Source organism: Tamandua tetradactyla, chromosome 5, assembly GCF_023851605.1.
Source record: "Tamandua tetradactyla isolate mTamTet1 chromosome 5, mTamTet1.pri, whole genome shotgun sequence".
Taxonomy (NCBI): domain Eukaryota; kingdom Metazoa; phylum Chordata; class Mammalia; order Pilosa; family Myrmecophagidae; genus Tamandua; species Tamandua tetradactyla.
In genome coordinates, this window is record NC_135331.1 from 178,464,212 (window position 1) to 178,491,222 (window position 27,011).

General features: G+C 37.8%; 1 protein-coding gene across 1 annotated transcript; it reads left to right on the plus strand.

The window, feature by feature from the left end:
- Positions 1 to 13: 13 nt before the first annotated feature.
- On the plus strand, positions 14 to 27,011 carry LOC143685122 (nephrocan-like). The gene is made up of 7 exons (XM_077162749.1): positions 14 to 263; positions 3,616 to 3,696; positions 4,667 to 4,729; positions 9,326 to 9,531; positions 12,013 to 12,300; positions 19,568 to 20,469; positions 26,225 to 27,011. Exons 5-7 carry the CDS (start codon positions 12,112 to 12,114, stop codon positions 26,664 to 26,666), a joined length of 1,533 nt encoding a protein of 510 aa, XP_077018864.1. The 5' UTR covers positions 14 to 263; positions 3,616 to 3,696; positions 4,667 to 4,729; positions 9,326 to 9,531; positions 12,013 to 12,111; the 3' UTR covers positions 26,667 to 27,011.

Genomic DNA, 27,011 nt, shown 5'->3' on the forward strand with positions numbered 1-27,011 from the left:
AGGAGGCGACGTTGGCCTATGAAAGGCCTCTGCCCGGCCTGTCAGCGGCCATCTTGAGGACTGGCAAACTCCAGCTTGGGTCCGCGAGTAGTAGGCGCGCGGTGTGTGCTTCCAAGCTGGAAAGGCCCGAGGAAGAGAAGCGTATCCACGTCGTAGGAAGGAACGGCCCCACCGGTTTGATTTCACAGTGGACAAAAGCCGTTCTAAAATCGTCCGGGAAAGTGGCGTCCGGGGGCGGGAAAAGGAGAGCGAGGAATGGCGGTGTGAGCATGCGCAATGGCCACGTTTCCCCTTTTCCTCTCCAGTTCCTGCTTAGGTTTGGTGGGTGGGGTGGACGGACACATTGGCGCGTTTTGGTTAAATAGGCCCTAAATACTGTGTGGGCACTGCCTAATGCCGGGTTGGCGGAGAGTGGCTGAGTAGGTGTTGCTGAATAAAGAGACCTTTGTATCTCCTGTGTAAGAGACAGGCAGGCCTGAGTTCAAATGTTACACCCTGCCACATCCTAGTTGCACCACCGTGGTTGTATTTTTTAACCTCAAAGTCTCTGTTTCCAAAATTTATTTCACTCAGTAGTAAGGTAAAACGCTTAGCACCAGTGCTTGACGCATGGCGTTAGCTTTTATTTTTACACCACAGGTCACACATTTCTAAAGCAACTATTTTAAAAAGTGTACGTTGTTGAAGGAATCACGTTTTATCATTTAAAAAACTGGTAATATTCTTGCACAGAGCATTTCAGTAAAACGAAGCAATTGACGTGCATGACCATAAGGAATGGCTTTTTTCCACTTACCGTTTTAACTCAACCTGGTGATTTCTTTTTGAAACCATATTTTGGGTTACAAAATGTGTGATTTGTGTTATATATATAAAATATATATATATGAAAATCAATCGCAGTACTTTTACTGTCATATATTAAATTGAATGGGAACAAAGCAATCAAAGGCATTAGAGTACTATATTTAGTGTTACTTCTTGTTCTTAAGGAATATTCATATATTCATAAATATATTGAATGCCAAACCCTGTGGAGGCATTGGGAACACATATGACCCTCACTCGAGCAGAGGTCATAGACTTGTGAGGCTACTAATCTTCACAGTTACAACTTTAATATGATTTTTGCAGTACTTTTGCAACTGTTTAGCAACTGCTTTCTCATCCCCTTTCATTTCAAGAGTCGCCCTGCCCTGGACAGAGAAAGAGAAACCAGTCTGATTTGAACAGACTTGTAGGAACTGTCTCTACTGCATTATGTAGGAGAATATTTTTCTGGCTAACTACAGACTTGTCCCTGATCTGTTGACGGGACAGATAGTTCCAATCAATCATCATGCAAAACCCACACTGTGTGACTCGCACCAAAACCAAGACGGAGCAAAAAAAAATCACAGCTGTAGTTTGCTCTCTGGGTATACTACAGGCCAGGCTGATAAGTATCTAGCTACATCATTGCCTTATCTTGACCTACTCTGGAATTGTATATAAGCTCAATACTTGTGGGATTTATTTTCCAGATATAATGAAGTCGTCATACTACTAATTAGATTGGCAGAAACCTCCATGAACTGTCTCATGAATCATGCTTATGTGATTTTTTTGAAATTGTGAAATTCTAATATAACTTAAATGTGCAGACTTGTTTTAAGGAACTTATAACTACAGAGTTTTGCCACAAAGTATTACTAGGAATAAACAAAGTGGGAACTGAGGAAACTGGGGGAAGAGAGTCCTGTGGCTCTAGCAAACTTAGCTAAGCAGAACTAACCTGGAAATCCTTGCCCTGAGCTTAAATGCACAACTTCATACAGGTTTTCATAGGCAATGAATAATATAAAACTAAAATTTGCATCTTACTCCCAAAATTATTTTCCATTATTTCAGTATTTTCATCTGCAGTACTCACAAAGACATCACTACAACATGTCCTGGCCAACTTCTCTACAGATAATGTAGTTAGCAATGGATTTTCAGGAATTTGAAGTAAATAATTTCAAAATGGACAAAGGGCATATACATGGAGTCACAATACTAATGATAGTAGCTATCAGTTATTGAGTTCTCATTATGTGGTAGGCATTTGTACTATTTGTTTACATGTTTGATCATTTTGTCACTTTTCTAGCTGAGTTACAGTGAGTCTAAGACAAACAGTAATTGAACTGAGATCTCAGTCTAGGTGCCTTTTTCTCCAGAGCCTTTGCCATCAACTGTGGGGAATAGGGGGATTAAGAAAATCCATTTCTTTGTCCCCAGAATAACAAAATGACAAATCAGTCCAAAAGGAAAATAATCTCTTCCCAATTATAAGCCAATTACAAATCTATTAACATCTAAGAAGAAATTACAAAAATACTGCCAACATTACTTATGGACCTACACAAAATACATTTCATTTCTTTTAAGAATAAATCATTCAACTTTTTGCTGTACTATGTGAGTATGGCCAGACAGCATCAAAAGTGTACATGTGTCCAGTGCCCTAATTGTTGGTGATTACCCCTTTTTCAGGATTTCAGAACCTGGTCCTATTTCATTTACAATGTTTAAAGTTCCAATAAGTCACACCCCTGTCCCTCAGGATATTTTCATTCCTTATTGTCCTTTCTCATTACCACGTCTACGTGTTTGCCGTCTTGGTAGTATGTGACTACTTGTTATCTGCCCTTTATGTAAACTTGTTATCTGCCCACATTGGGATTTTATAATTCTGCATATTGCAGCCAAACTATAACGTGAAAAAGTAGGTTTTAACGTTCAAGTGCTGCCATCTGTTGTCAGTGTGCTCTAGCTGCATCATTGCCTTATCTTGACCTACTCTGGAATCGTATATAAGCTCAATACTTGTGGGATTTATTTTCCAAATATAATGAAGTCATCATACTACTAATTAGATTGGCAGAAACCTCCACGAACTGTCTCATGTATAATGCTTATGTGATTTTTTTGAAATTATGAAATTCTAATATAACTTAAATGTACAGACTTGTTTTAAGGAACTTATAACTCCAGAGTTTTGCCACAAAGTATTACTAGGAATAAACAGGGTGGGAACTAAGGAAACTGGGGGAAGAAAGAAAATGTTAAAAATTCATTTGGTAGATACAGGTCATTAGCTGTGGTTCAAACATTTATAGAGTACCATGAAATGCAAAGGCACAGGAATGAATAAAGAAACATATAAGATCCACCCAGGAGTGGAGACGGAGGGAAACTGCCATTTATTGAACTCTAATGTGTCCAGACCCTGTACTAAGCTTCACACATTTCATTTAATTTCCAGTAACCAGGAGAAAGGAAAATTAATCCAAGAGTCAAGAATTAATATTCAATGATGGCCTATCATATAGGAAAATTTTTATGAGGCAATTTACATTCATTATCTCCTTAACAACACTTTGGGAAATGTAGCATTATTTACATTTTACAAATGGGGCAACTAGTCCTCGGAGAAGTTATAGTTGCAGGTAAGCAGCCAAGTCCACATCAGGCTGGTTATATAGCTAACATAGCCACTTCCTGGGAGTGTGAATTTAAGGATATTGCCTAACTTCTAGCATCTGTTTCCTTATCTATAAAACAAGGAATGTAATGGTATGTCTCTTACAGGGTTGATGTGAGGATTAAATGATTTAAGGAATACAAAGCACCACCCTACCGAGGACCTGGCAAATAGCAAGTGAAAGAATCGTAAATACATATATTACATAACCAATTTTATGTGGTCTTTACGTGTCTAAACATCCCAAGTCTGAGCCTCTCTCCTTTGTGGGAGTATCTTTTAAGGTCTCTGTTCTAGTTTGCTAGCTGCCAGAATGCAATATACCAGAAACGGAGTGGCTTTTAAAAGGGGAATTTATTAAGTTGCAAGTTTACAGTTCTAAGGCCATGAAGATGTCCCAATTAAGCAAGTCTATAAAATGTCCAAATTAGGACATCAGGGAAAGATACCTTGTTTCAAGAAGGCAGGTGACGTTAGGGTTTCTCTCTCACCTGGAAGGGCACATGGTGACATCTGCTAACTTTCTCTCCAGGTTTCTTGTTTCATGAAGCTCCCCCAGGGCTATATTACTTCTTCATCTCCAAAGTTCTCTGGCTGCCTGGGCTCTGTGGTTCTCATGGCTCTCTCCAAAATGTTTCCTCTTTTAAAGGATTCCAGTAAACTATTGAAAACCCACCTGGAATAAATGGAGTCACATCTCCCTCTAATCAAAGGCTAATACCCACAATTGGGCGCGTCACATGTCCATGGAGATAATCTCATCAAATTTCCAGTCTACAGTGCTGAATAGGGATTGAAAGAAACAGCTGCCTCCTCAAAATGATCAGGATTAAAAAATGGCTTTTCTAGGGCACAGAATCCTTTCAAACCAGCACAGTCTCCATTTTTCCTTTTCTGGGCCTCTGTGTGTCTCTGCAGTTCTTTCTGTGTCCCCCTGTTTATCTCTGCCCTCTTTTCTCCCATTGGCTCTCTTCCTGATATAACCGACTAAAAAGACATGAAATATATATGTATCTGTTGCAATTATCAAATAATGTTATATGTTCTTTGTTATTAGTTATAAAATGATGAAAATGAAATGTACTATCTTTTACCCATATTATTTCCTTGATTTTTCCCTGTATTATCCCCTTGATTTTATTTTCTCCTGTTTTTAAGGGATTCCTGATAAATAATGTTTCTGTACTCCTGTGATGGACAGTACATAATAAAGAGGAAAAGGTAAATATGTTTCTTTGTTCCATAAAAATAAGGGTTTTTTTTTCTGAAAAGTTCAGGGTAAGACAGTTTTTTGTTGTTGTTGTTGTTAAAAACACATAAAATACTAATGGACTATTTTAAGGCGCCTTATGATCACACCTCTGTGTAAAAAAATTATCTTTGGAGAATATGTAAAATTTCATATAATAATGGACAAACCTAAATAGAAATGAAAGATGAAGGGAAAATAGAAGGGGTGGGGAGGGGAGGAGGAAGCCAAGTTGCAGCTAAGGAGAGAAGGAAACCAAGAAAGGATGTGGAACTAGGAGAAGAAGGAAGTAGTAGGTGAGAGCTGGGCCCTTGAACTGCCAGAGACCTTCTTATGTCTTAAATGTTTATGAGAAATAAATGTATAATATATGCTTTGCAGTAACAGGTGGTGGTAAAGGTAGAATGTAGAGTACACAGTTCTATAGGTCCTTATGCTAACACCCAGACACCATTCTGCTTTACTAATCTGTGACTCCAATGTTTGCTTATTTTGGGGTATGTGTGTGGTTCTATGAATTTTCCCAGGGAATTGCTCAATGCTTCTATCAAATTCTGGAAAGGGTCTTGTGGCAGATTGAGTCATGTGCCCAGGAAGAAAAAAAAAACATATTCTAATTCTAAATCCATTCCTGTGGGTGTGAAACCATTGTAAATAGGACCTTTTGAAGATTCTTTAAGTTAAGATGTGGCAAACTGAATCAGGATGGGTTGTAGTCCTATCACCAGAGGCCTGATAAAGAGAAAGCTGTGGGGGAGGAGCTGAAAGTCAAGCGGAACCCTGAAGAGAAAGGACAAGACATGACCATGTGATGGATAAGTCAGAGAACCCCAAAGATAACCAGCCTGCCAGAATGCTACAGATCCTGGAAGAAGCGAGTGTTCCAGCCTCCAACACCGAGCCAATAAATTCCTATTGTTTAAGCCAACCCATTGAGTGGTATCTTTCATAGCAGCATAGAAAGCTAAGGTCCACAACTCCTCAGAAAGTTTAGAAACAACTGTTTGAAGTAGTTGACAAACTGCAAAAGGATAATTTCCCTACTTTTCTTTATCTTCTCCATCCCTGCGTCACCTAAAACCCTTCTCCCATCTAAGTCCATCATGTAGGCCATAAATGTAAGAGGATCCCTTCCCTTCAGGGCTTCGTATTAAAACTTCCGCCATTAAGTAAGTTCTTCTGATCATAAAGATTTGTATGATAAATAAATAAAGTCGAGGAAAATCTATTACCAATTTACTTAAACAATGTGGGAAAAAGTATTAGATACTTTATATTTATTATTTATATTTATAATTCACATTTACTAATGGATTGAAATTTTTCAGATAGACATGTTTAAAAACATAACTTTGAGGATTCCAGAGTCATTTATTAACCTCATTCTCCTTTGGATAATTTCTTTTAAATTGTACAAATGGAACAACTGCTTTGCGATTTTGTTCTTACAATTTGAGAATTTTGGTGCAGCGATTTAGGATTAGCTTAGATACTTCCTCTTCCAGGAAGCCTTTCTTATTTCTCCTCATATAGAACTAAAGAATCCATCTTCTTTATCATAAGCCAAGCATATTTTCATATTGAGTAAGGCATTTGAGGTACCTATAAAATATATGTTAGTTTTTAAAATTCAAGAAATATATTTCCCAACCTAAAGAGAAAGATTTATTTAATGATGATCTGGTTGATTTGACTAATAAGTCCAGCATAAGTAGGCTTCAAAAATTATAGTTAAAATTTACTAGGTAACTATAAATTTTGTGTGGTTTACCAAACCTAAAAATAAAATATAACAAAAAAAAAAACAGTTTTAAAAGAATCCTTGCTACTCTATTTGTATTCCTTTACACTCTCAGGGACTACTAACACTGCTTTTCCATTGTTACTGAAGTAACTAAAGTTACTGAAGCTCTGCATTCTTCATTCGACATTTCCCACAGCTCCAGGTTTGCTTTAGCGTTATCTACAGCCAGCATTTATCAACAATGCTATCAGAGTTTACTAGTCATTGATTCTTCCTCTTTCATCCACTCTCAAGCCCTGCTTATTTCTCAGCTTGTCAGATTTAACAGATTAAATACGGACTCTCCCCCATCCCCCACCAGCCCATCACTCATGTTTCTTATAGATTAGTTCAGTGAGGCTTCCCAAAAGAGTTGCATTCCAAATGCCCTTCAATGTTAATTACCTTTCCTATGCAGGTAGATTTAAAAGTATAAGGATACTTTTAATGATATAATTCGAATTTTCGTAGTCTTCTATAAACAAGTCAGAGAAGTATGGTGAACCAGTTACACAAAAAGCTGTGTCATTTATGACGATTGCTGGGAATAAAAATGTGTTGTTTCCAGTTCGTTATAACTCATTCAAATCTCATTTGGCTTTTGTGGCCAGGGTGAGTAGACAGAGTGAGGAATGAGAGGACTTTTAACAAATGGAATACTGTCCGTCTTTGAACCCCTTCCTCCGTTTAAGAAATTTCATAGCTTAAATGACTTGGTGGGAGAGAGAATCCTCCTCCTACAATGAACTGAAAATGCCAGATGATCACTTAATCAGCTCTGTGTCAACTGTGGTGTAGGCTTATGACCTAGATGCTAAACAGAATCACCCATCCCAATTTTTAATCTGGAGATAGAGAGGGAATAAGGCAGGAATCAGGAGAATGGAGGGTTCTGAGCAGGGGTGGTGGGAATGGAGGAGCGTCATTCCGTTTCAGTAGCAGTATTGCAGCAAGTGGCACCCCAGGTCCCAGCCCTGGAGACCAGGGCCTCCATGTTCTTTGGTGTCCTAGTGTCCTCACTAAGGGGAGATGTGATTTTGTTTGTGAATATGGCTATATAGCCTCCTTTATTCTTGCCCATTTTCCATACTTGGTCCTCCAGATTTTCTCATGATTCTGTGTGCTATCCGATGTTCATTCAACAGATTCCTTTTCTGCTTAAGTTAGCTGGAATTTGGGTGCACAGGTGGTTCAGTGGTAGAATATTCACCTTCCATGTGGAAGACCTGGGTTCAGTTCTAGGACTATACCCCCCCCAAAAAAAATTAGGTGGAATTTGTTTCTGTAGCTTTCAACTGATAACCTTAATTGATACAACTATCATTATTTATTACGGCCCTGCTTGTTGCCCATGGGCCTGATATGACTTAATTAATTTCATCTAAACCATCCTGTAAAATGGAAATTATTTTCCCTATTTGATCTTCATTCCATAAGAAAAAAATAAGAAGTTTAAGGACAGTAAGTAGTAGTTTATTTTTCTGTTTTACATCAAACTTACACTCTTTGTAAGTTTACACTCTTCTACTCCAGAAGAAGCAAGCAAATTTTATAAGAATCCTATTCACAATATGTATATATTGTTCTCTTTTTTCACCTGAGAGATTTTCATAAAGAAAATCTTTAGTTTAGTCCTGGCCAATAAGTTTTATAGTAGGGATCAGTAGCTGATGCTTCTAAGACCAGGTCAGGGTGAACTTGGGTTAATCAGTTGCTCTCTGGGATTCAGTTTGCTTACCTGTAATGTGAAAGAGGGTGTTGGATTGGTTTATTTTTATGGTCCCTTCCAGGGCTGATAGCCTATGAAACTAATTCATCAGCATGCCCAAAACAAAAATCCTCCTTTTTATCTACAACAGGACTACTCTTTAGGAAAAGATTTCTGCAGATTTCTTTATCCTAGTATAATAGTGCCTTCTAGGACTGTTACCTCCAAAATACTGCATGCAAGATATTAGGTGACTTCAGGGTTTAGGCCAATTATTTCTAACCTTTTGCTTTTAATAAACCAAGGAAGGCCAATATCCATTGTACAGAGCACGCATTTGTGTTTATTGCAGGGTTTCTGAACAACAGCAGTGCTGACATTTTGGACCACATGCTTGTTTGTAGGGGGACAGCAATCCTATGCATTGTAGATATTTAGCAGCATCCCCAGATCTTACTCACTAGATGCCAGTAGCTCCACCAACTTCCACCCCTGCCCTTTTTAAGGCAATCTAAAATGTCTCCAGATATTTCTAAGATGCCCTGGTTGAGAACCACTGGTTTATAGGAAGGAAAGAAGGGAGGGAAGCAGGGAGAGAGGAAGGACTGGATGGAGGGAGCGAGGGAGCAAGGAAGGAAGGGAAGGAAAAAAAAGAGAATGATAAAGAATGCCAGTGAGGGATGACTCTGATTTAAGAATCTGAACAAAGACATAAATACAACCTAATCCCAGTTCAAATAAAAAGCATATTCCCTGGGACTGCTATTTTTCTGGTGCCAAAAGTCCAAACTAGGTTCTGAGCTGTGTTTGAACAGCACTGCTGGGTGAGTCATTGAATTTCCATCCTTGACCTAATTCCCTTTACTCACTTTCCCCTTTCCCCAAAAAGCCATCTAATAATGATAGGGTAGCTATTGTTAAGTGCCTTGGAGAAAAGCATGGTGTGGTAGTTGGAAGCTGTGTAAGCCCCCCAAAAACATATTCTCAAATTTAATCCACTCCTGTTTATATAAACCCATTGTAAATAGGACCTTTTGATAAGACTACTTCAGTTAAGGTGTGACCTACTTTATTCAGGATGGATCTCAATCCTATTACTGGAGTCCTTTATAAATGGAATGAATAGAGAGAGAGAAAGTTGTGGAAGCAAGAAGCTGCAATCAATGAAACCTGGAAGAAAAGGGAGAGACAGCAGATGCCGCCATGTACCTCGCCATGTAGCAGAAGAGCCAAGGACTGCTACTTGCTCGTCTTCAAGAAGAAAACATTGCCTTGATGACGACGTGAGTTGGACATTTTCATGGCCTCAAAACTGGAAGCCTAATAAATTTCCATTGTTTAAGCCAACCCATTTCATGGTATTTGCTTTGAACAGCCTAGGAAACTAAAACACATGGCACACCTCACACTTAGGCTTAGAGACCTACAAACTCAAGACCTAAAACCCCAAGCTATCCCTACAGGACTTTAAACCAATGGTCCTTGGGCAACATGAGGAAACACCAAAGCTCCTATGGCCACGTTCTAGCAACAACATAAATGTAAAGGGATCTGTGACTTCCAGAGCAGGTTCAGCAAAATATACATGTCTTTAAAAAATCCAGGCTAGATGAGATTCCAGTACCTTTGTATTATACTTTTGTCTGCTGTTGATAGTATCAACAAGACCTTGCCTTCTATTGGAAAGAAAGTTGATTTCTTGGCTTAACCCTAAACAGATAGGTATGTTCTGGGAAACATAAAAATCTTTTGTTCTCCCAAACATTCTCAAACTTTTTCTCATCAAAACTATTTATATTCATAAGGGCAAAATTGGGGAACAACCTAAAAATCCAACAATTAGAAAGTGGTCAATCAAATTATGGACAATACCCTTGATAGACTATTATTTAGATATTTAAATTTATATTTATGAGGACTATAAAGTAATATAGAAAAATATAATAGTGAATAAAGCAGAACATAAAATTGTGTATTAAGTGTGTTTATAACCTAATAACATAAAACTATTCACTGTGTAAAGTAATATATTTCACAGATACTGTCCAAGTTACAGTAAAATGAAAGAAATACCATGGAAAAAGGAAAAAATACAGAGAATGTCATTTCAGAGCTCAATCAAAGAAAAGAGAATCCTGTTACCACCAACAAAGGATAGAAAGTGGAACATTACTATGCTGCAAAACCAGAAAAAAATTTTTTGCTGTCATTGATGGTGGATGAAAGGATAGAATTTTGGAGGCATTTCATTTTAGGTAGCTGAACATGAATTTACCTTTTTAGCAATACAGAATAAAGTGTTGGATAGGTATTTCTATGTTGTTTTTCAAAACAAACACAAAAACCTACTTTATAGAGACTGGAAATATAACATTTAATTCAGGGGTAGAATTAGAGGTGTGTTTTGTGTTTTTTTTTTCCATTGTTGCTGATTTCCCCATATTCCCAAGATTTTCTTCTATTGAGTGTTATTTTGATGTTTGAAGTCTTTTAAATTTTAAAAATAATTCTGTTGCTAAGCAAGAGAAATAAACAATCAAGTTTGTTGAGAATCAGAATATTGACTGAAAAGGAACTATCACACCTGGTTTGTGACGAACAAAGAAAAGGAAAAAATAAGAAAAGATGAGCAGAAACGGTCTCTTGGTAAAATCACACAGAGATCCTTATTCTGGAAATAAAACAGATTGATTATTGGATCAAAGGAACTTTTGGTTTCAAATTCCTAGCAAAGAGAGGTGAGGTTAAAGAGGAGGTGAGAAAAGCTTTTCAGTATTAAAAAGGGTTTCTTCAGGGTTGGCCACAGTGGCTCAACAGGCAGAGTTCTTGCCTGCCATGCCAGGGACCCAGGTTTGATTTCCAGTGCATACTCATGTAAAAAAAAAAGAAAGAAAAAAGGGTTTCTTCAGAGCTACCTGGTGACTAGCGTGGAAAAACCTAGGTATGTCCTTCTTGTGGAGAGAGGCTTTCTCCACATGATATTTTGCTCAAAATGCTCCCAAAGTCCTAAAGTGGAATGAACACAGCAAGACAAAAAAAAAAAACACACACACACACAATAAAGGAGTGTCCTGGACAAGCAAAGCTTTCCTCTCTATTGTCTTTCAGGTTTCACAACTGAGAAGTTTTCCTCAGAAGAAACTGGAGGCCTTTTCTTCCATTATTATAAATAGCTGAGGATAATACACCCATTCTGTTATTTTGTTCTCATTTGAGTCAGCAATATTTTTGGATGATAAAAGAAATTTTCCAAATATGATATTGGGGTGGGTCAAATGATACATTAAAAAAAGGTCATCATGACTCTAAGTATCACTACATTGTGCCCCATTGTTTCATCTAGCAATAAAATGTCACTGAACCAACACCACGCATGCACACACACACACAAACACACACAAACCTGGCTGTTTTCTCTTACTAGTTAATGTGGAAAGAAAACACCTGCCTGTTTCAGTCCTGCAAAAATGGTTTTAATATAGGGTCACAGATAATTCAAAGGTTTTATAGCCCACTATAAAACAACTCTTTTTCTTTTCCCACTAATTCCCTAGTGTCACATTTAACAAAACAAGGAAACTATAGATAATAGAGGTGTTTGCAGATTAGCCTTCCAAGCCATAAATAACATGGGGTCTTGCTCACCTACAAATATTAAGGCAGCTTATCAATGTTTAAGCCCCTTCTCCTTTGTAATGGTTGCTAACATTTTAACCCAAGCAAATTAAGAATTTTTTTTCTTTCCTGTCTTCTTACATTGACAGAGTACACATTCATAAGATTCTATTATCAGATTTCATGGTATAAAACCTGAGACAACACTTGAAAATCCACTTGCTACCCGTGAGCCCTGCTTTTGGAAGATGCACCTGTTTTCTGCTTTCCTTGTCTTGCTTTCTCTTTGTGATGGTTTCAGTCCTAACTGCCCTGGAAGATGTAGCTGTGATTCTCTGCAGTCGGTGCAGTGCTACAGAGCAACAGAGATACCATCAGGTATTCCTTCTACCACCAAGAGACTCTACATCAGCCACAGCAAAATTAAACACCTCCAGGTAATTTTGTCATTGTACACTCGTGTTGCTACAATTTTACTTAGTGAGGGAGGGTGAGGGGCAAGTGTGGGTTTGTTGGACTAGCTAGTTACTTGTTTTTTGCTAATTAGATAGGCATTTTTCTCTGGATATTTCTTTTTAGGGGAGCAGCAAAAAAAAATAAATAAAATCTATAATAATGATATTTTCTTTCAGTTCTTATTTGAAATTCCAAAAGACTACTTTGTTTCAGGGTAAAAGCCAAGAAATGGCTCTTTCTTAACACAAAGAATGGGGAGCATATTGCCATCTTCTGTCCCCAGGATTTAGAATAAATCTTTTCAGGGGTGGGTGAGGGTGGTTTGTTTATACCATAGATCATCGATGATATTTTTAGCACCATAAAATTCTCAGGATGAACCCAGGATATCAGAATGATTCAGAGAAACCCTACATGGCAGCCAGATATCAATGTTTTTGTGGAAAACCTACATATGTGTCTTTTGTTTTGCCAAAAACCTCAGTTCTCATGTTATGTGCTTTTAATTATGATGTTTATTTTTGTGCTAAGCTGTTTAGAGGGCACTGAAAAGAGTGCTAGGAATTTGTCTGACTTTTCTAATCTGGGGCCTTTGGTGTTTTTGTTTTGCATGGGCAGGCACCAGGAATTGAACGAAGGTCTCAGGCATGGCAGGCAAGAATTCTGCCACTGAGCCAGCATCACACTGCCCAAGGGCCTTTGGTATTTTGAAATGTATCAAGAGACTAGAGTTCTTCTGGTTTTCTCACTGACGAGAGATGTGATCATCTTAGGCAGGCAATTCAGAAATCTCACAGCCTGCTTTAACCTTTAGGAAGTGAGAGGCTAGATTAGGTTGGTGATCCAGGTCCTTTCGAGATGGAAAATTCTGTGGCTGATTCCCATTTTTAGTCCCTGCTTCTCTCTCTCATAGATCCAATCCTAAAATAAGAAAATGCCTCTCTCTGATGCAGGTGTGGAGAGGCAGCAGGTGAATGCACTTTTCCCTCAGCTAGAAATACCCTCATCCTTTTCTCTCCCTTTCTTTGGTTTAGAAATGTTTCTGTAAGTGACACATTCATGTTTAAAACATGTGGCCCGGTATTGATTGCGAGGCTCAAGAAGCACCAACTTCTTAGTCTTCCTCTGTTTACTTTCCTCTTTTAATCCAGCAGCGCCTAATGCCAGAGAACATGTCTGACTCCAACAGGGCCAAGTGTTCAAATAAGATATCTGGTTAAAGGGTAAGATGTTTAAATATTTGCTCTGTGGGCTCAAGATGCCCAGTGAGCTGGTGTGCCAACTAAGCACAGCAATGATTCTGCACTGCTGCTTCATAGCCAGTGAAATTAAACCATAAAGTCATCAAATTCAATGATTGGCTGAGTCCATTCGTCACTGGTTGGGGTTCACTAAACAGTAAATAGTATTGCCACTTCCCTCACTTTAACCCAGTTGTCTCTTGGAGTGTGTGTACACACACACACACACACACACACACACACACATATTATATACTCACAACAGAAAGGGTGACAAAAGATAGAATTGTTTTACTAAGATAATATAAAGCTCTGAGCAATATACTTCTTTTAAAAAGCCCTTAGGCATTAAATGACCATATTTCACTTGTATTTGTACACAAGTATACAATGTATATTCTGTTTATTTGGTTGGAGCTACAGAATCAGGTATCTATATTTAAAGAAAAAATACATTTAAAAATGGAACCTCAGATTAATAGCAAAAGAAATTATATACTCACATGTATATACATGTGTATACATACACACATATACATACATATATGTACATATATGTGTCTGTATGTATACATATCACAATCTAAAATGTTTATTTTACTTGTTCATATAATTCAGCTGTGTTTGGGGCTGGGGGTAAAAGATGAAAAAGTCACATTCCCTGCCCTCAAGGAAAGAGGGACTTTAAAGTTCTATTTCTTTGAAGTTCATGCCATCTGACTATAACGGTTTATTTGTTCCTCTCTTTTATACTGTGTTCCTGGCCCCTTCCTTTCTGGCTCCTCGTTTTCGTTTCCATCTCAAGTCCTGCAGTTTCTTGGGTGCTTTCAGTGTCATGTGGGTGATCTGTTCGGTATCCTAGCCTCAACTCCCATATCTTCAGCTGCTTTTTCTTTATTAGCTCCTTGTTCTCAGCTTATAAACATTCTCCTTTCATATAATAGATATAAAATTCTCTTGATTCTGTTTCTCCTCTTGCTACTACCTCCCCTTATTTTTGAAAGCTTGAAAGAGTAGTCTACACTCAGCGTCTCCACTTCTTCACCTCCCATGTGTCCTTTCATTCACTGCTGTCTTGTTTCTACCTGTTCCACACAAACTGTTCTCTTTCCAGACTACCGGTGACTTTTATTGGGCAACCCCATTTTCCAAGCATCTTTCCACACTCCTCTGCTTTAAGATGCAGTGATCACTCCTGATTACTTGGAATTCTCACCCTCTTGCCTTTCACTTTACCACACTTTAATATCCTCATCATGTCACTCTGATATTTCTTCTCAGCCATTCATGTACGTCCCTCTTCTCCCACTGCTCCTTGGTTTTTGGCTTCTCTCAATCCTCAGCCATTCCTTTTCTTACTATACATGCTCTGCTCACATGATTTCATTCCATTTATGTGGTTATGGCTCCCAGAACTGAATTTCCAATTCGCACATTTTCCCCTCATTTCAGACATATCTAACTGCCCCCTGAACCCCTCCACTTAGATGTATAAGAGGGATTTCAAAACAACATGTCCCAAGCTGATTTCAATCTTTCCCCCTAAACCTGTGGTGTTTTGTGACTGGCTGCTTTCATTCAGCATATGGTTTCAAGGTTCGTTCATGTCGTAGGGGGGATCAATACTTTATTCCTGTTTATCACTAAATAATATTTCATTATGTGGATATACCTCATTGCATTTACCCATTCATCATTTGATGGACTTTTGAGTTGTTTCCTCTTTTTGGCTGTTATGAATAATGCTGCTATGAACATTTGTGTGCCTGTTTTTGTTGGACATAGGTTTTTATTTCTCTTGCATAGATACCTACAGATAGAATTGCTGGGTCATATGCTAACCATGTGCTTAAAATTTTGAGGAACTGCCAGGCTGTTTTCCAAAGTGGCTGCACCATTTTGTACTTCCACAGCAACGTCTGACATATCTAAGAATGGAGAGCATGTGTGATTTTTACACTCTCTCCCCATACTTTCTAGAATTTAAAAACTTGTTTACAAAAACAGATATTACTTTGATCCTTAGAAAAATTGCCAACACTGTGTTGCAAACACCTTGCTGGCTCAGTTCACACAGGTCTAGGCACCCCGGAAAGCAGAAGAGGCAGTCTCTTGAGGGTTAGTCAGACTCATAGGAAGGCCTAGTGTGCTTATCAGACCTATACAGAACCCAAGAACAGCCTGTGGCCTTCCAATAACTTGCAGCAGGGCTGCACAGAATTGAAACTGGAAACAAAGTCTTCCATGGGGAAGCTGCCCCTGTGCTCTACATTGCTTTACTTGCCTTGTTTCGTTTTGTTTTGTTTTTAATTTTATTTTTAGAATGATATAGCTGTAAGTAATAGAGTACTCAATTAACAGTGGCTTCAATAATTCACACAGTATTATGTCACCCAACAAGGAGTCAGAGGTGTGGTACCTCATTTTGCTTTCTGTCACCCACATCTTCTTGATCAGGTCTCTCCTTCTGAATTCAGGGTGGCTGTAATAGTTACAAACATCATGTTCTCCCATCCTCACATTTCAGGGGAAGGAAGAAATGGGGAGAGGAAAATATTTTCCCTTGCATGCCTTTCTCTCTCTTTTTTAAATCCTGTTACTATATATACATTCTAATATTTCCCTTTTAAATCATATTTAGAGGATGTGGATAAATAGGAATTCTCATTCATTGCTGTTGGCAATGTAAAATGTTGCAGCCACTGTGGAAGACAGTTTGGCGGTTCCTCAGAAAGCTAAATACAGAACTACCATATGACCCAGAAATCCCACTACTAGGTTTATAACCCAAAGAATTGAAAGCAGGGGCTTGAACAAATATTTGCACACTGATATTCCTAATGGCATTATTCACAATTGCCAAAAAATGGAAGCAATCTGAGTGTCCATCAACTGATGAATGGATAAATAATATGTGGCATATACACACAAAGGAATATATTCACCTGTATAAAGGAATGAAGTTCTGATACATTCGACAACATGGATGTATGTACCTTGAAGATATCATGTTGCATGAAATAAACCCAAAGGACAAAGACACTAAAAGACAAAAGTTGTATGATCTCACTAATTTAAGGCAATTAGAATAATCAAACTCATAGAGTCAGAGTTTACAATATAGGTTCCCAGGGGACAGGGTAGAGATGGGGGGGAAGGGAATGGGGATTAAGTCTTAAAATGTCCCAAGTTCCTATTTGGAATGATGGAAATGTTTAGGTGATGGTAGCACAACATTGTGAACACAATTATCAACCCTAAAATACATGCTTGCCCTGCTTTTAAAGCAATATTTAAAAAGCTGCCAGCATCGCCAGATTAGCTCTAGGGCACATCCAGCTCTTTCCATCTCTCTTGAGAGCAGCATGGCTTAGGCAATGGATATGGAAGAATCGGGTCTGGCAGATGATCCCCCCTTTGTCCGCTCTGCAAACTCAACTGAAAAGTTGGAAATAAGTGTCTGTCTTCTTCACTGTTTGTGGAACCAGAACTTTAGATTCTCCACCTAAGTGGATATTATAGAAGTAAGGTTAAAATATATGTGTTGGGGTAAGATAAACTTGGGTTGGAAGCCCAACCAAGTTATGTTAGACATGTTATTTTACCTCTTGAACTTTAGTTTCCTTCAATGAAAGGGAAATAAAATCATGTTTATACATAGGACTTTATCACAGCTTTGCGAGAACTAAACGTAGTACATGTTTAGAAATGGTAGTCATTTCCATTGATAATAATCAGAAGTAATGTAATGTAAAAGTGATGCTAATGAAAGGAAGAAGAAAATATTTTCTATGCTTGTTGAAGGAAAGCAGTTGTTCCCTGTATTCAGTTACGAATGGGAAGTATATTTACTATTTCGGCCAGTCTGTATCCTTTGCAGATAGAGGTCAAGACAAATGGAAGCTCTGACACCATACTTTTTGTTAAGTCCCAAAATAAATTTCCCATTGAGGTACATGTCATCTCAGAAACTTACTTGTACAGTCAGCAGTATTTCAGGGTTTGTGGTCAGTCAGCTATAAATGGAGGGATCAGTTAACACCAAGTTCTTCTTTTGGGACATCAGCAGTCCAAGACGTGAAGATCTATGTCTAGAATAATTTCTGATTTCATATGAAAGGTAAGCCTAGAAAAGAGCACTTCAGAATGGTGGGTAGATTGAAAAAAAAAAAGCACTGGCTCGTGTACAGGTCACAATTCCTTTGGCTTGGAATTCTTCATCCCTTTAATGGGAGAGTTGGACAAGATAATCTCTGAAATATCTGCTTTTATAAAATCTATGATTTTTTGTTCAGATTGTGAGTCTTTCTTATGAAACTTTAATTCTAGACCAAGTGCAAAAGAAAATGTATTAGAAAATACTGTAGCTCAGAAATGGGCTTTGGAATTCATAGACCTTGTTGAAATTCTCAACTCTCTACTTACTAGCTTTGATTTCCTCATATAAGCCAGCATTCATAGTAGCAAACTTGCTGGGTTGTTGGGAGAATTAATGATAATATATGTATATATAAAGCACTTGGTACTTATACTCAACAAATGTAAGAATAAAATTGCTATCATTATTGGGACTTGGACTAATCAATATAACTGATTTGGTCATTAAAAAATAGGAAATGTTAGCAACAATGATTAACCTGAAGCAACTACCAAAACTATTAAGACAAAAAAAATCTGTTTATGGAAATGATAACATGGGATTCTTTTAATAGAATAATGTATTTGGAGATGCTTTAAAAATATACAACGTTTCACATCACAGGTCCTCTCAGAATGTAAGTACCTACATTAATATATGATGAAAAGGTAATCCAGCTTGAAGGTATTGATGAAGCATTGGTATTATAAAAGGGCTCAACTGCACAGTTAAATCAAACATTTAAAAATGGTACATAGTAAGACATATATATAAAATTGTGTGCTGAAATTTCAAGCTCAATTGAATTCTAAAGCAGGCTGAAAATTTTGTAAAGATTTATCAAGCTGGAGGAAACCTGTAACAAATTCTCTTTCTGCCCAAACCTAACCTTACCTCTAGAACTAAATACTAAGGATTATATCTAAGGAAAGAGGCAGATGCAAAAGTAGGAAGTTGGCAGACACATGCAGAGATAAGAGTGCTTGCGCTCACAAAAGCATGGAGAAAGTACAACAAACTTAGTAATACCTAGCTTTATGGAGTGGAATAGCATTAGATCTAGGGTATATGTATGAATGGACTCCTTGCCTTACAGAGATGGAGACACATGCACTATTGGCTCCTTTACTGATCATTTTCAGGTGTACCAAATTGGGAGTAGGGAAGTTAAATTTCCAAAATATACTTGGTTTAAAATGTTTCTCAGGTAGACCCATCCTAGTGATAGCAGTGTCTAGGACATTTAAAATTGTACTTTTTTTTTTCAATTTAAAATTTAATTCATAATTTTAAAATTCCAAACAATGCAAAATGTAGAGAGCTAGTGAAAGTACCTTGTAATCTTACTCCTTAGAGGACATTAAACTTGTACTTTTTTCTTTCAATTTAAAATTTAATTCATAATTTAAAAATTCCAAACAATGCAAAAGGTAGAGAGCTATGAAAGCACCTTGTAATCTTACTCCTTAGAAGTAGCAACTGTTCATGGTCTGGTGAAAAGATTCCAGATTGTTTCAAAACTTGGCTATTATAAGATGATGCAACAACGAACATTATTGCATCAATTGCTGTGCAATTTGTAAGACATGGGCTTGCAAATATGCAGCAAAAGTTGGCCAATATGAATGCCTAACAACAGTGTGTGAAAGTGCTTAGTGTATTTTTAATGCCTTACACTGGTGCTAGCAATAATAAAAAATAGTCAGGACCTGAGTCTTAACCCTTTTCCAAAATATAATTTTAAACAGACCCTGAAGGGATTCTAAAGTTTTATTAGTGTAATGATAATGTATGTGATATATTTTTTTCACAATCTAAACACATCACAATCTGCTTTTCTCTCCCCTCCTTGCTCCACTTTTTCTGTAGCTATCTAACTTCACCCAACTGTTGGCTCTGGAAGACTTGATCCTGCTGGCCAGTGGAACAGAGTCAGTAGAAAACGATACCTTCAAAACTCTGAGTGCCCTGAAGACCTTAGAAATCTGGAAAAATAAGTTAAGACAAGTCCCCAGTGGTTTCCCAGCCAGTCTTGAGGTGTTAAAATTGAATGAAAATTCAATATATGTCTTACATGGATCAGATTTTGAAGGACTGAAGAAATTAAAAATCCTTGAACTTAAAAACAACCTGCTGTCTTCCCTCTCTCCCAGCATGCTGTCCCCCCTCACTGGTTTACAGAGTTTAATATTGGACGGCAACAATATAGAGTCGGTAGCGGGGCCACTGGCCCTTCCCCATCTGAAACATATGAGCATGGAGAATAATAAACTACACCTTATACCAGGTGGCTTCTTTACTTCTCTTCAGTCTTTGCAATTTCTCAGTTTTAGTGGTAATCTGCTGAGTAAAATTCCAATTAACCTGCCCAAATCCTTGCTATCCTTAAAGATGGAAAGAAACCAGCTTAAAGCGATAAGATTTCGAGATATGAAACACTTGGAGAATCTTTCCCATCTTTACCTGTCAGGAAACTCCCTCTCTTCCATGGATGGGGCACATTTCCTTGCCAATTTAACTACTCTTGAGTTGTCTCAAAACCAGCTTCAGATGTTGCCCCTGAGACTCCCATCAAAGCTACAAAAACTTGACTGTAGTAATAATCTGATTCAGAGAGTTACAGTGCAAGACTTCCAAGACCTCCGAGACTTGAAGCATTTGTTTCTGGACAACAACTTTGTCAGCTCTTTCGAAGCTGGAGCCCTTCAGAAGTGTTCACAGCTCTCCAACCTGGCCCTGGAGCAGAACCTGCTGCTGTCTATTCCTCTAAGGCAAGTGAGAGTTATTTCTCCTTGTTAATTAAAAGCTGTCCAAAGTTTAGTGCAATTAAGCACATTATCTATGCAAAAAAAATGAGTCAGAGCAAATGCAGATTTTCTGATGAAGGCTCTTTAAGGGTTTAGGGTAGACGTTTTAAACAGAGATTTGGAAACTCCAGGCCTCGAGCTGAATCCTGCACTAAATGTAGCTTGCCTGTGTCAACAGGTGATATCTATATTTGAAAATATGCAACGCAGCTTTTGAGAAGTATGCTAACAAATATAATGTGGTGTATTAATTGATGGAATTTATCTCCTCTTGTTTCTTAGCCTTCTTTCTCTATTTGTGAAAAGCGATTTTGGGTTCTAAGTATATGGCTTGGATTAACCAACAGGCAGATTAAGCATGTGCTTAGCCACTAACAAAGCAGGACAGCAGGAAAAAATTAGGGAAAATGTAGTAAGATATTTGTAATTTTAAAAGTATTAAAGAAGTAGTTATGAGGAAAAATAGAACTTTATAATCTAATTTGTCTTTAATTTGAGTATTTATTGGAAAGCCTCATAATCTTCTCAGTGCTTGTGACCTTCAAAGGACTTGACTGGCTCAGCTTCTTTCTCTCTATGCATCTGTCTGTATTAGTGTCAGCCCATCTGTTTTGGTCTTAACTTCTGCTTTTGGTGTATCCCTCCAGTGCTTGCTTTCTCTCTCTCCCCCACCCTCTCTCTCTTTCTAGTTTGCTTGCTTGAACGCTCTCTCACTCTCTTTCTTTCTCTCTCTCTCCCCCTCCCTCCTTCCTTCTCCCTCCCTCCCTCTCTCTCTCACAGACACACGTGCACACACAAACGTACCCTCAACAACACTTAACACTTTTAATTTCTCTTGTCCAATCTTCCTCCCTCTATAGCCAACCCACTCCACGTTCTCTCCCTCACTAGTTATAATCTATAACTAAAATACTCTTTAATCAATCCTATTTGGTCAAACTGTTTCCATCTTCTAGAGAAATAAAAACAGTAGAAGAATGAAGATTATTATTCTCTGAGAAAAAAGATACTATGTTGTTTATTACATGTAACTGTCAATGGATTCTTTTTCTTTTAAGCTCTTTATAGAAGAAAAGACTCCTTGCCCTGTGAGAATTATCAAATTTCTCATAATTAGTCTACCAACGTCTGGCTTCTGTAGAATCCCGTGGCACCTACAATTTCATTGTTCATTCCAAGGCAATGAGAAAGGGAAAAATTATCTTTGATATGCACAGGTGTTCACTTTTTTCGAGTTGGAAAAGTATTTTTATTATACAATATGGTAATTATATTTAATGCACAACATCAAAAAGTGATTTTTCCAAATGAAATCAGTATTTAAAAAATACATATTGATGATTTGTAGGCAATCAGTTTGTTAATGCAAAGCACATGTACAATGAATTTAATTCAACAAAGAAATTTGGGTACTTACCGTGTGCCAGGCACTGTGCTGATACATCAGTGTAATAAAAGAGATAAAACTTCCTATTCTAGGCAGCTTAAACTCTAGTAGGGGTAGAGTGACCATAAGCATAAAACATAAGTAAAGTTTTTAATATTTAGACCATGTTAAGTGCTATAGTTTATAACAACAACTAAAAGGGTATGACCGCAGGATTCAGAGTTGGAAGGTTGGTTGTAATTTCAAATACGGTAAACATAGTAACTCATTGAAAATGAAGCTTTGAGCAAAGTCTTGAAGGAGGTGAGGGATTTAGCTAGGAAGCAATATGGGGTGAAAGTGTCCAAGAAGGAAGAACAGCCAGTACAAAGACCCTCAGGCAAGAGTATGCCTGGACAGTTCCAAGACTCTACAACTTGTTTAGAGAAATGACTTCTCTACTGTGCTTGAAGCCGTATTTTCTATTTCTGTGTGCCCCTATTCCAGAGAAAAAAAGATAATGTATAAAAACAACCTCATAAAACAGATGAGGGAGTAACCATGTCGCATCAGGATTCTTGGCAGGCAATGACTGCCATGGGCAAAATTGTGAATTTGGTGGAGTTTGCTACTCAGGTTACTTTTTGGTTAAGTAAACTTGCTGAAGTTTTAGTGAGTGAGAAAATAGCTTAATTATTTACTCCTGCAGAGGTGTTTGTGTCCTAATAGTTGACAATAGAAAGTGCAGTGCTTTTACCCAATGGACTGAAAAATGGAATGGCAAGCATGAGCTAACCATAGTTTTCACATCTGCCTTATTGTTAGAATTATCTGGAGAACTTGAGAAAAGCATACTAATGCCCCAGCCTCACCTAAAACCAATAAATCAGACCCTGTAGGAGTGGCGCTCTAGCATCAGTACTTTTGAAAAGCTCTCCAGATAAACTGAATATGCAACCAGTGTGGAGAACTACCCAGCAAGGCCAAAGGAACAAATAACTTGAGGTGGGAGTGAGGGTTTCCTATGAGGTTTAAATTAAGTGGCATGATTGTATGCTCTGCCAAAGCACTTGAGCAGCTGTGATGGCGAAGTTCTAATTGATGGTGACTTTTAAGTACCCCGCCACTGTCTTCCCCATGCTTCTCCTTTAATTGGAGAGTGGGAATAACCCAAAAAAGTTTCTCGGTGGTTTTCCTCACATGAAAAAGTAAAACATAGTTAATATCTATTCCTTATATTTGACTTTTATAACTTCTATTTATGACCTTTAAAAAACATACCTCACTTCCTTTTTCATTTCCATGCTTCTTGTTCATACACAGATCTCCACTTTAAAATTCAGTTTTCTATAAATGTAAATACAATCTATTCCTTCTGTTACAAACAAGATCCCCATAAATCCCTTCTTTTGCTTCCCATCTTTTATTTATTGCATCCAGAAAATAATATGTTAAGGACAGGCATATATTCAAATGCTTACTCCAGTTGTCATAATGTGCTAATTGAGATAGAAAATAATACATTCCATTTATTAAGCACTTACTACGATCACCAGTGAACATACGTATATTCAGTATCCCATGTTATTCCTTACAGCAATCCTGTGAGAGTAGGTATATTGCTTTATCTCTCATTTTGCAAATTAGGGCTTCAAGGCTTAGTGGTATTAAGAAACTTACTCAAAGTCACATTGCCAATGAGAAATAGAGTCAGTAATTGACCTGAGTCCAGAGTCAGGAATTTAGCCAGTGCAGGAGCCTTCCTCTGAGATCTACTATCAACAAGACACTGTACCACCTTAGAACTTAGAACATACAAGACTGGACCTCACATTTTGTTGCTTCACATTTCACTAATCTATAGCCTACGGAAAAAATGTAAATTGCATCATCTCTTCTTTACTCTTTGTACAGTCCACAGGTAGGTAGCATTTTCTCTTTCTTACGCACAGTGCCATCTACTGGCAAAAGGTGGTGTGCCACTATTCACCCTAAATGAGAAAACTGCAAAGAATACATGACAACATAACTAGAAAGATGTTTGTCTTAAAATCAGGGGCTGCCTCTTTATGTAAATCAGACTTAAAAAGAAAAAATATATCAACGTGATAAGTGACTACTAGAAGTCCCCAAATCAGGATAATTAATGGTTAGATCTATAGTATAGACCTGTAGTTCTCTGATCCACAGGGCAGTTTTGTGGAATACAAGCACAGTGGTAACTAAATCCTTTAAAATGTTATAAAGGTTTTAGGTACACATTGATTAAGTTAATGTAAATGCTTGGGTTTTAATGGCTAAGAATTAGAACATAGCCAGGAGGCCTCTCTGTTGGAATAATGGAAATTGTAATTATAAATTATAACCTTGAAAATGTGTAAACAAAAAGCAAGAAAAGCAAAAGTTACTTCTAAGACCAGCCACAAATTTTTGGATACCTAGCACAGAACTGAATAATGAATTGCATTTGTTTAAAAGAAAACTTGGTGTAACATACGTAAATAGTATGTTACATCTGTTTATTGAGCATTTCCTCTGTACTATTTTAAAGATGGAAAATCAGAAACGTAAAGAAGCCAAATAACTTACCTAATTCCACATATTGGGAAATAGAAGGGCCAAAGTTAGAATTCAAGTCTTAATAATTAGAAACATTTTTACTTTGTGATTTTTCTCTGCTGGATCTTTCCACAATTCTGCTGCCTTCTCCCCAGTGGGAACAATGTCTTGTTTCTGACTACAGAGTCTATTAATAGTCCATCTGTCCTTTAAAAATAACCTATATATAAGAGATCTTCCATAGACCTTTCAGTGAGGTATCTTACATAAGATCTGTGTGCGCAAAATTACATTGCTTTGAGGATTAACTCCAAGTTGAATTTATTATCAAACTGTTATAACATAGGAAGTGGTTTTCCCTTGCAAATTAATCTACCTTTTTAGGTAAATTTTATTCCATCGAAGCAGAAGTCACTTTAAATAATTAAGGCTTAAAATACTCAAAAGCACAGGCATTTATGTTTGTACGTGTACAGTGTGGCTTTAGGATATGAATACAAGTATAATATGACAAATACAGTTAAAAAAGAAAAACAGAACAACAAAATTTAGGCTAAGTGCCAATAACCTAAAAAAGTAACCTTTTGGACTGAAACATCAAAGAATGATGCTATAACCAAGAAGGTAATATTGTCATAATATCTGATTAAACTCAGTGGTTTTCTCTCTTTGATTTAGCAATCATATGATTGGGACTGCAGCAGATTTCACTGGGCACGAGTACGCATCAAATGTAGTCTCTGTCTGAAAACAGCATTTGGATGGTATTTCAATCTGAAGGACTTGTTTTCTCCTGTAAAACTTCCCAACTTCTCATTCTTCATTAAATAAAAGCACTTGGTACCAAATTGCTGTGTAGCAAGAGATTTTCAGGTTCACAACTGTGAGTCTTCTGTATTTTTTATCAGCAGGCATCAGCATGCCATTTTTGAAATTGGCATCCACAATTTTAAAAAATAAAGAAATAGCTGTTCAGGATTGAAAGCGTATTATGCTAAAAAATGGAAAAGTCAGCCATAATTGCTCAACCAGAGCCTTAATACATAAACACATAATTTCTTTTTACCTATTTAGGATAAGGAGAATTAAATTTTGTATTCTATTTTTTTCCACTTAACACGCTAGATTATTTTTCTGCTTTTCCTTTCCCCCTTCCTCCCTACTTATGAATATCACTGTGGCCCCACAGAGCTTAATTTATTTACAGTTAGTTGTTAATTTCTTTTCATGCTCAACTTTTCCCAAATTTGGCTAGGGAAAGCCCTGCTAAGCTGGTTCTTGGATTCATGAGACTTGATTCCATTCATTGTCAAACATTCATTGCATTCTGGATCAGAAATTGTAGGCTCATGTTGACTTTCCGTGCCCCAGACTCGGAATCGGTCATTTCTCCTTCTGACACAAAAGTTATTATACTATATATACTATTCTGCTCCTTGCTTTTGTTAACAATGATTCTACTTTATTTGTCATTTTAATTTCTCCTATAAAATATTAGTTTATGACCTTTTCCAGTTTAAAAATTGGGATCTCAGTGTTTCCCTTGTTTCGACTTGTATGATGAGGAACCACAAAAATCAGACAGTTAGAAAATAAGACCTCTGGGAAAGGGTGAAGGTCCTGTAGAATAAGACTGGGGTTTGCCTTTATAATTAATACCTGTAAAACAAGGCTTCTGTTCCAGCTTGAGAAGGGACAGAATGATGCAGAGAGGGTGGCTCTGCCTGCCTCGTGTTGCTCGGACAGTTGTGGAATGATGCTCACAGCCTCCTCTCCCGCCCTGTGCTCCTGCAGGCTCCCAGGGACCTTAGCCAGGCTGGACCTCAAAGGAAATGCCATCCAGGATATTGCAGAGCGCGAGCTCAAGGATCTAAAGCAGCTTCAGGTTTTAAATCTCAGGAACAACAAGCTGTCCGCTTTAGACCTCAACGCCCTGGAGGGTCTGCCCCGCCTCAGGCACTTGTACCTGGATGGAAACCCTTGGAATTGCACCTGCAGCCTCCTCCGAGCCAGGGAGGTCCTGAGGGCCAAGGGCACAGATGTGAGGGGGGGACAGTGTGCAGCGCCTGCTGACCGCCAAGGGGAGAACTGGATGTCCTCCAAGAAGATCATGAGGCAATGTGAGCCGCACTTACGTCTCACTGAGAAAAACAAGGAGGCCAAAAAGAAACCAAAACCTGAGGACCACTTCAGCATCAATATGGATGATGAGTATTATGATTATGAAACAGATTAATTGCTTACTGCTTAGGAAAAGTTTTTTTAGTGTTTGATCTCTTAAATCAAACTAGACTATAGCATTAGATATGGGGGGTGCATGGGTGGTTAGTGGTTAGAATGCCCGCCTTTCATGCGGGAGACACGGGTTTGATTCCTGGACCTTGCACTCCCCCCAAAAAAATTAGATATGCAGCCACTGTTTGTTAGTTTTAGTTTTGTTAAAAATGAAATGAGGGTTAAAGATAAATTGATGTGGAGGGGGAAGCAGAAAGGAGCAGTAATAAGAATATATAAGATTTCTTCTGTCTGAATAATAATTTGTGCTTTGTATTGAAGCAGACATTATGCCAAATAAACTAAT

Bases quoted from the DNA above. Each gene is read 5' to 3' on its own strand.
- LOC143685122 (XM_077162749.1), top strand. From the start codon at position 12,112: ATGCACCTGTTTTCTGCTTTCCTTGTCTTGCTTTCTCTTTGTGATGGT. The intron at 12,301-19,567 runs GTAATTTTGTCA...CTTTTTCTGTAG, and splicing joins GCAAAATTAAACACCTCCAG to CTATCTAACTTCACCCAACT. The intron at 20,470-26,224 runs GCAAGTGAGAGT...GTGCTCCTGCAG, and splicing joins CTGCTGTCTATTCCTCTAAG to GCTCCCAGGGACCTTAGCCA.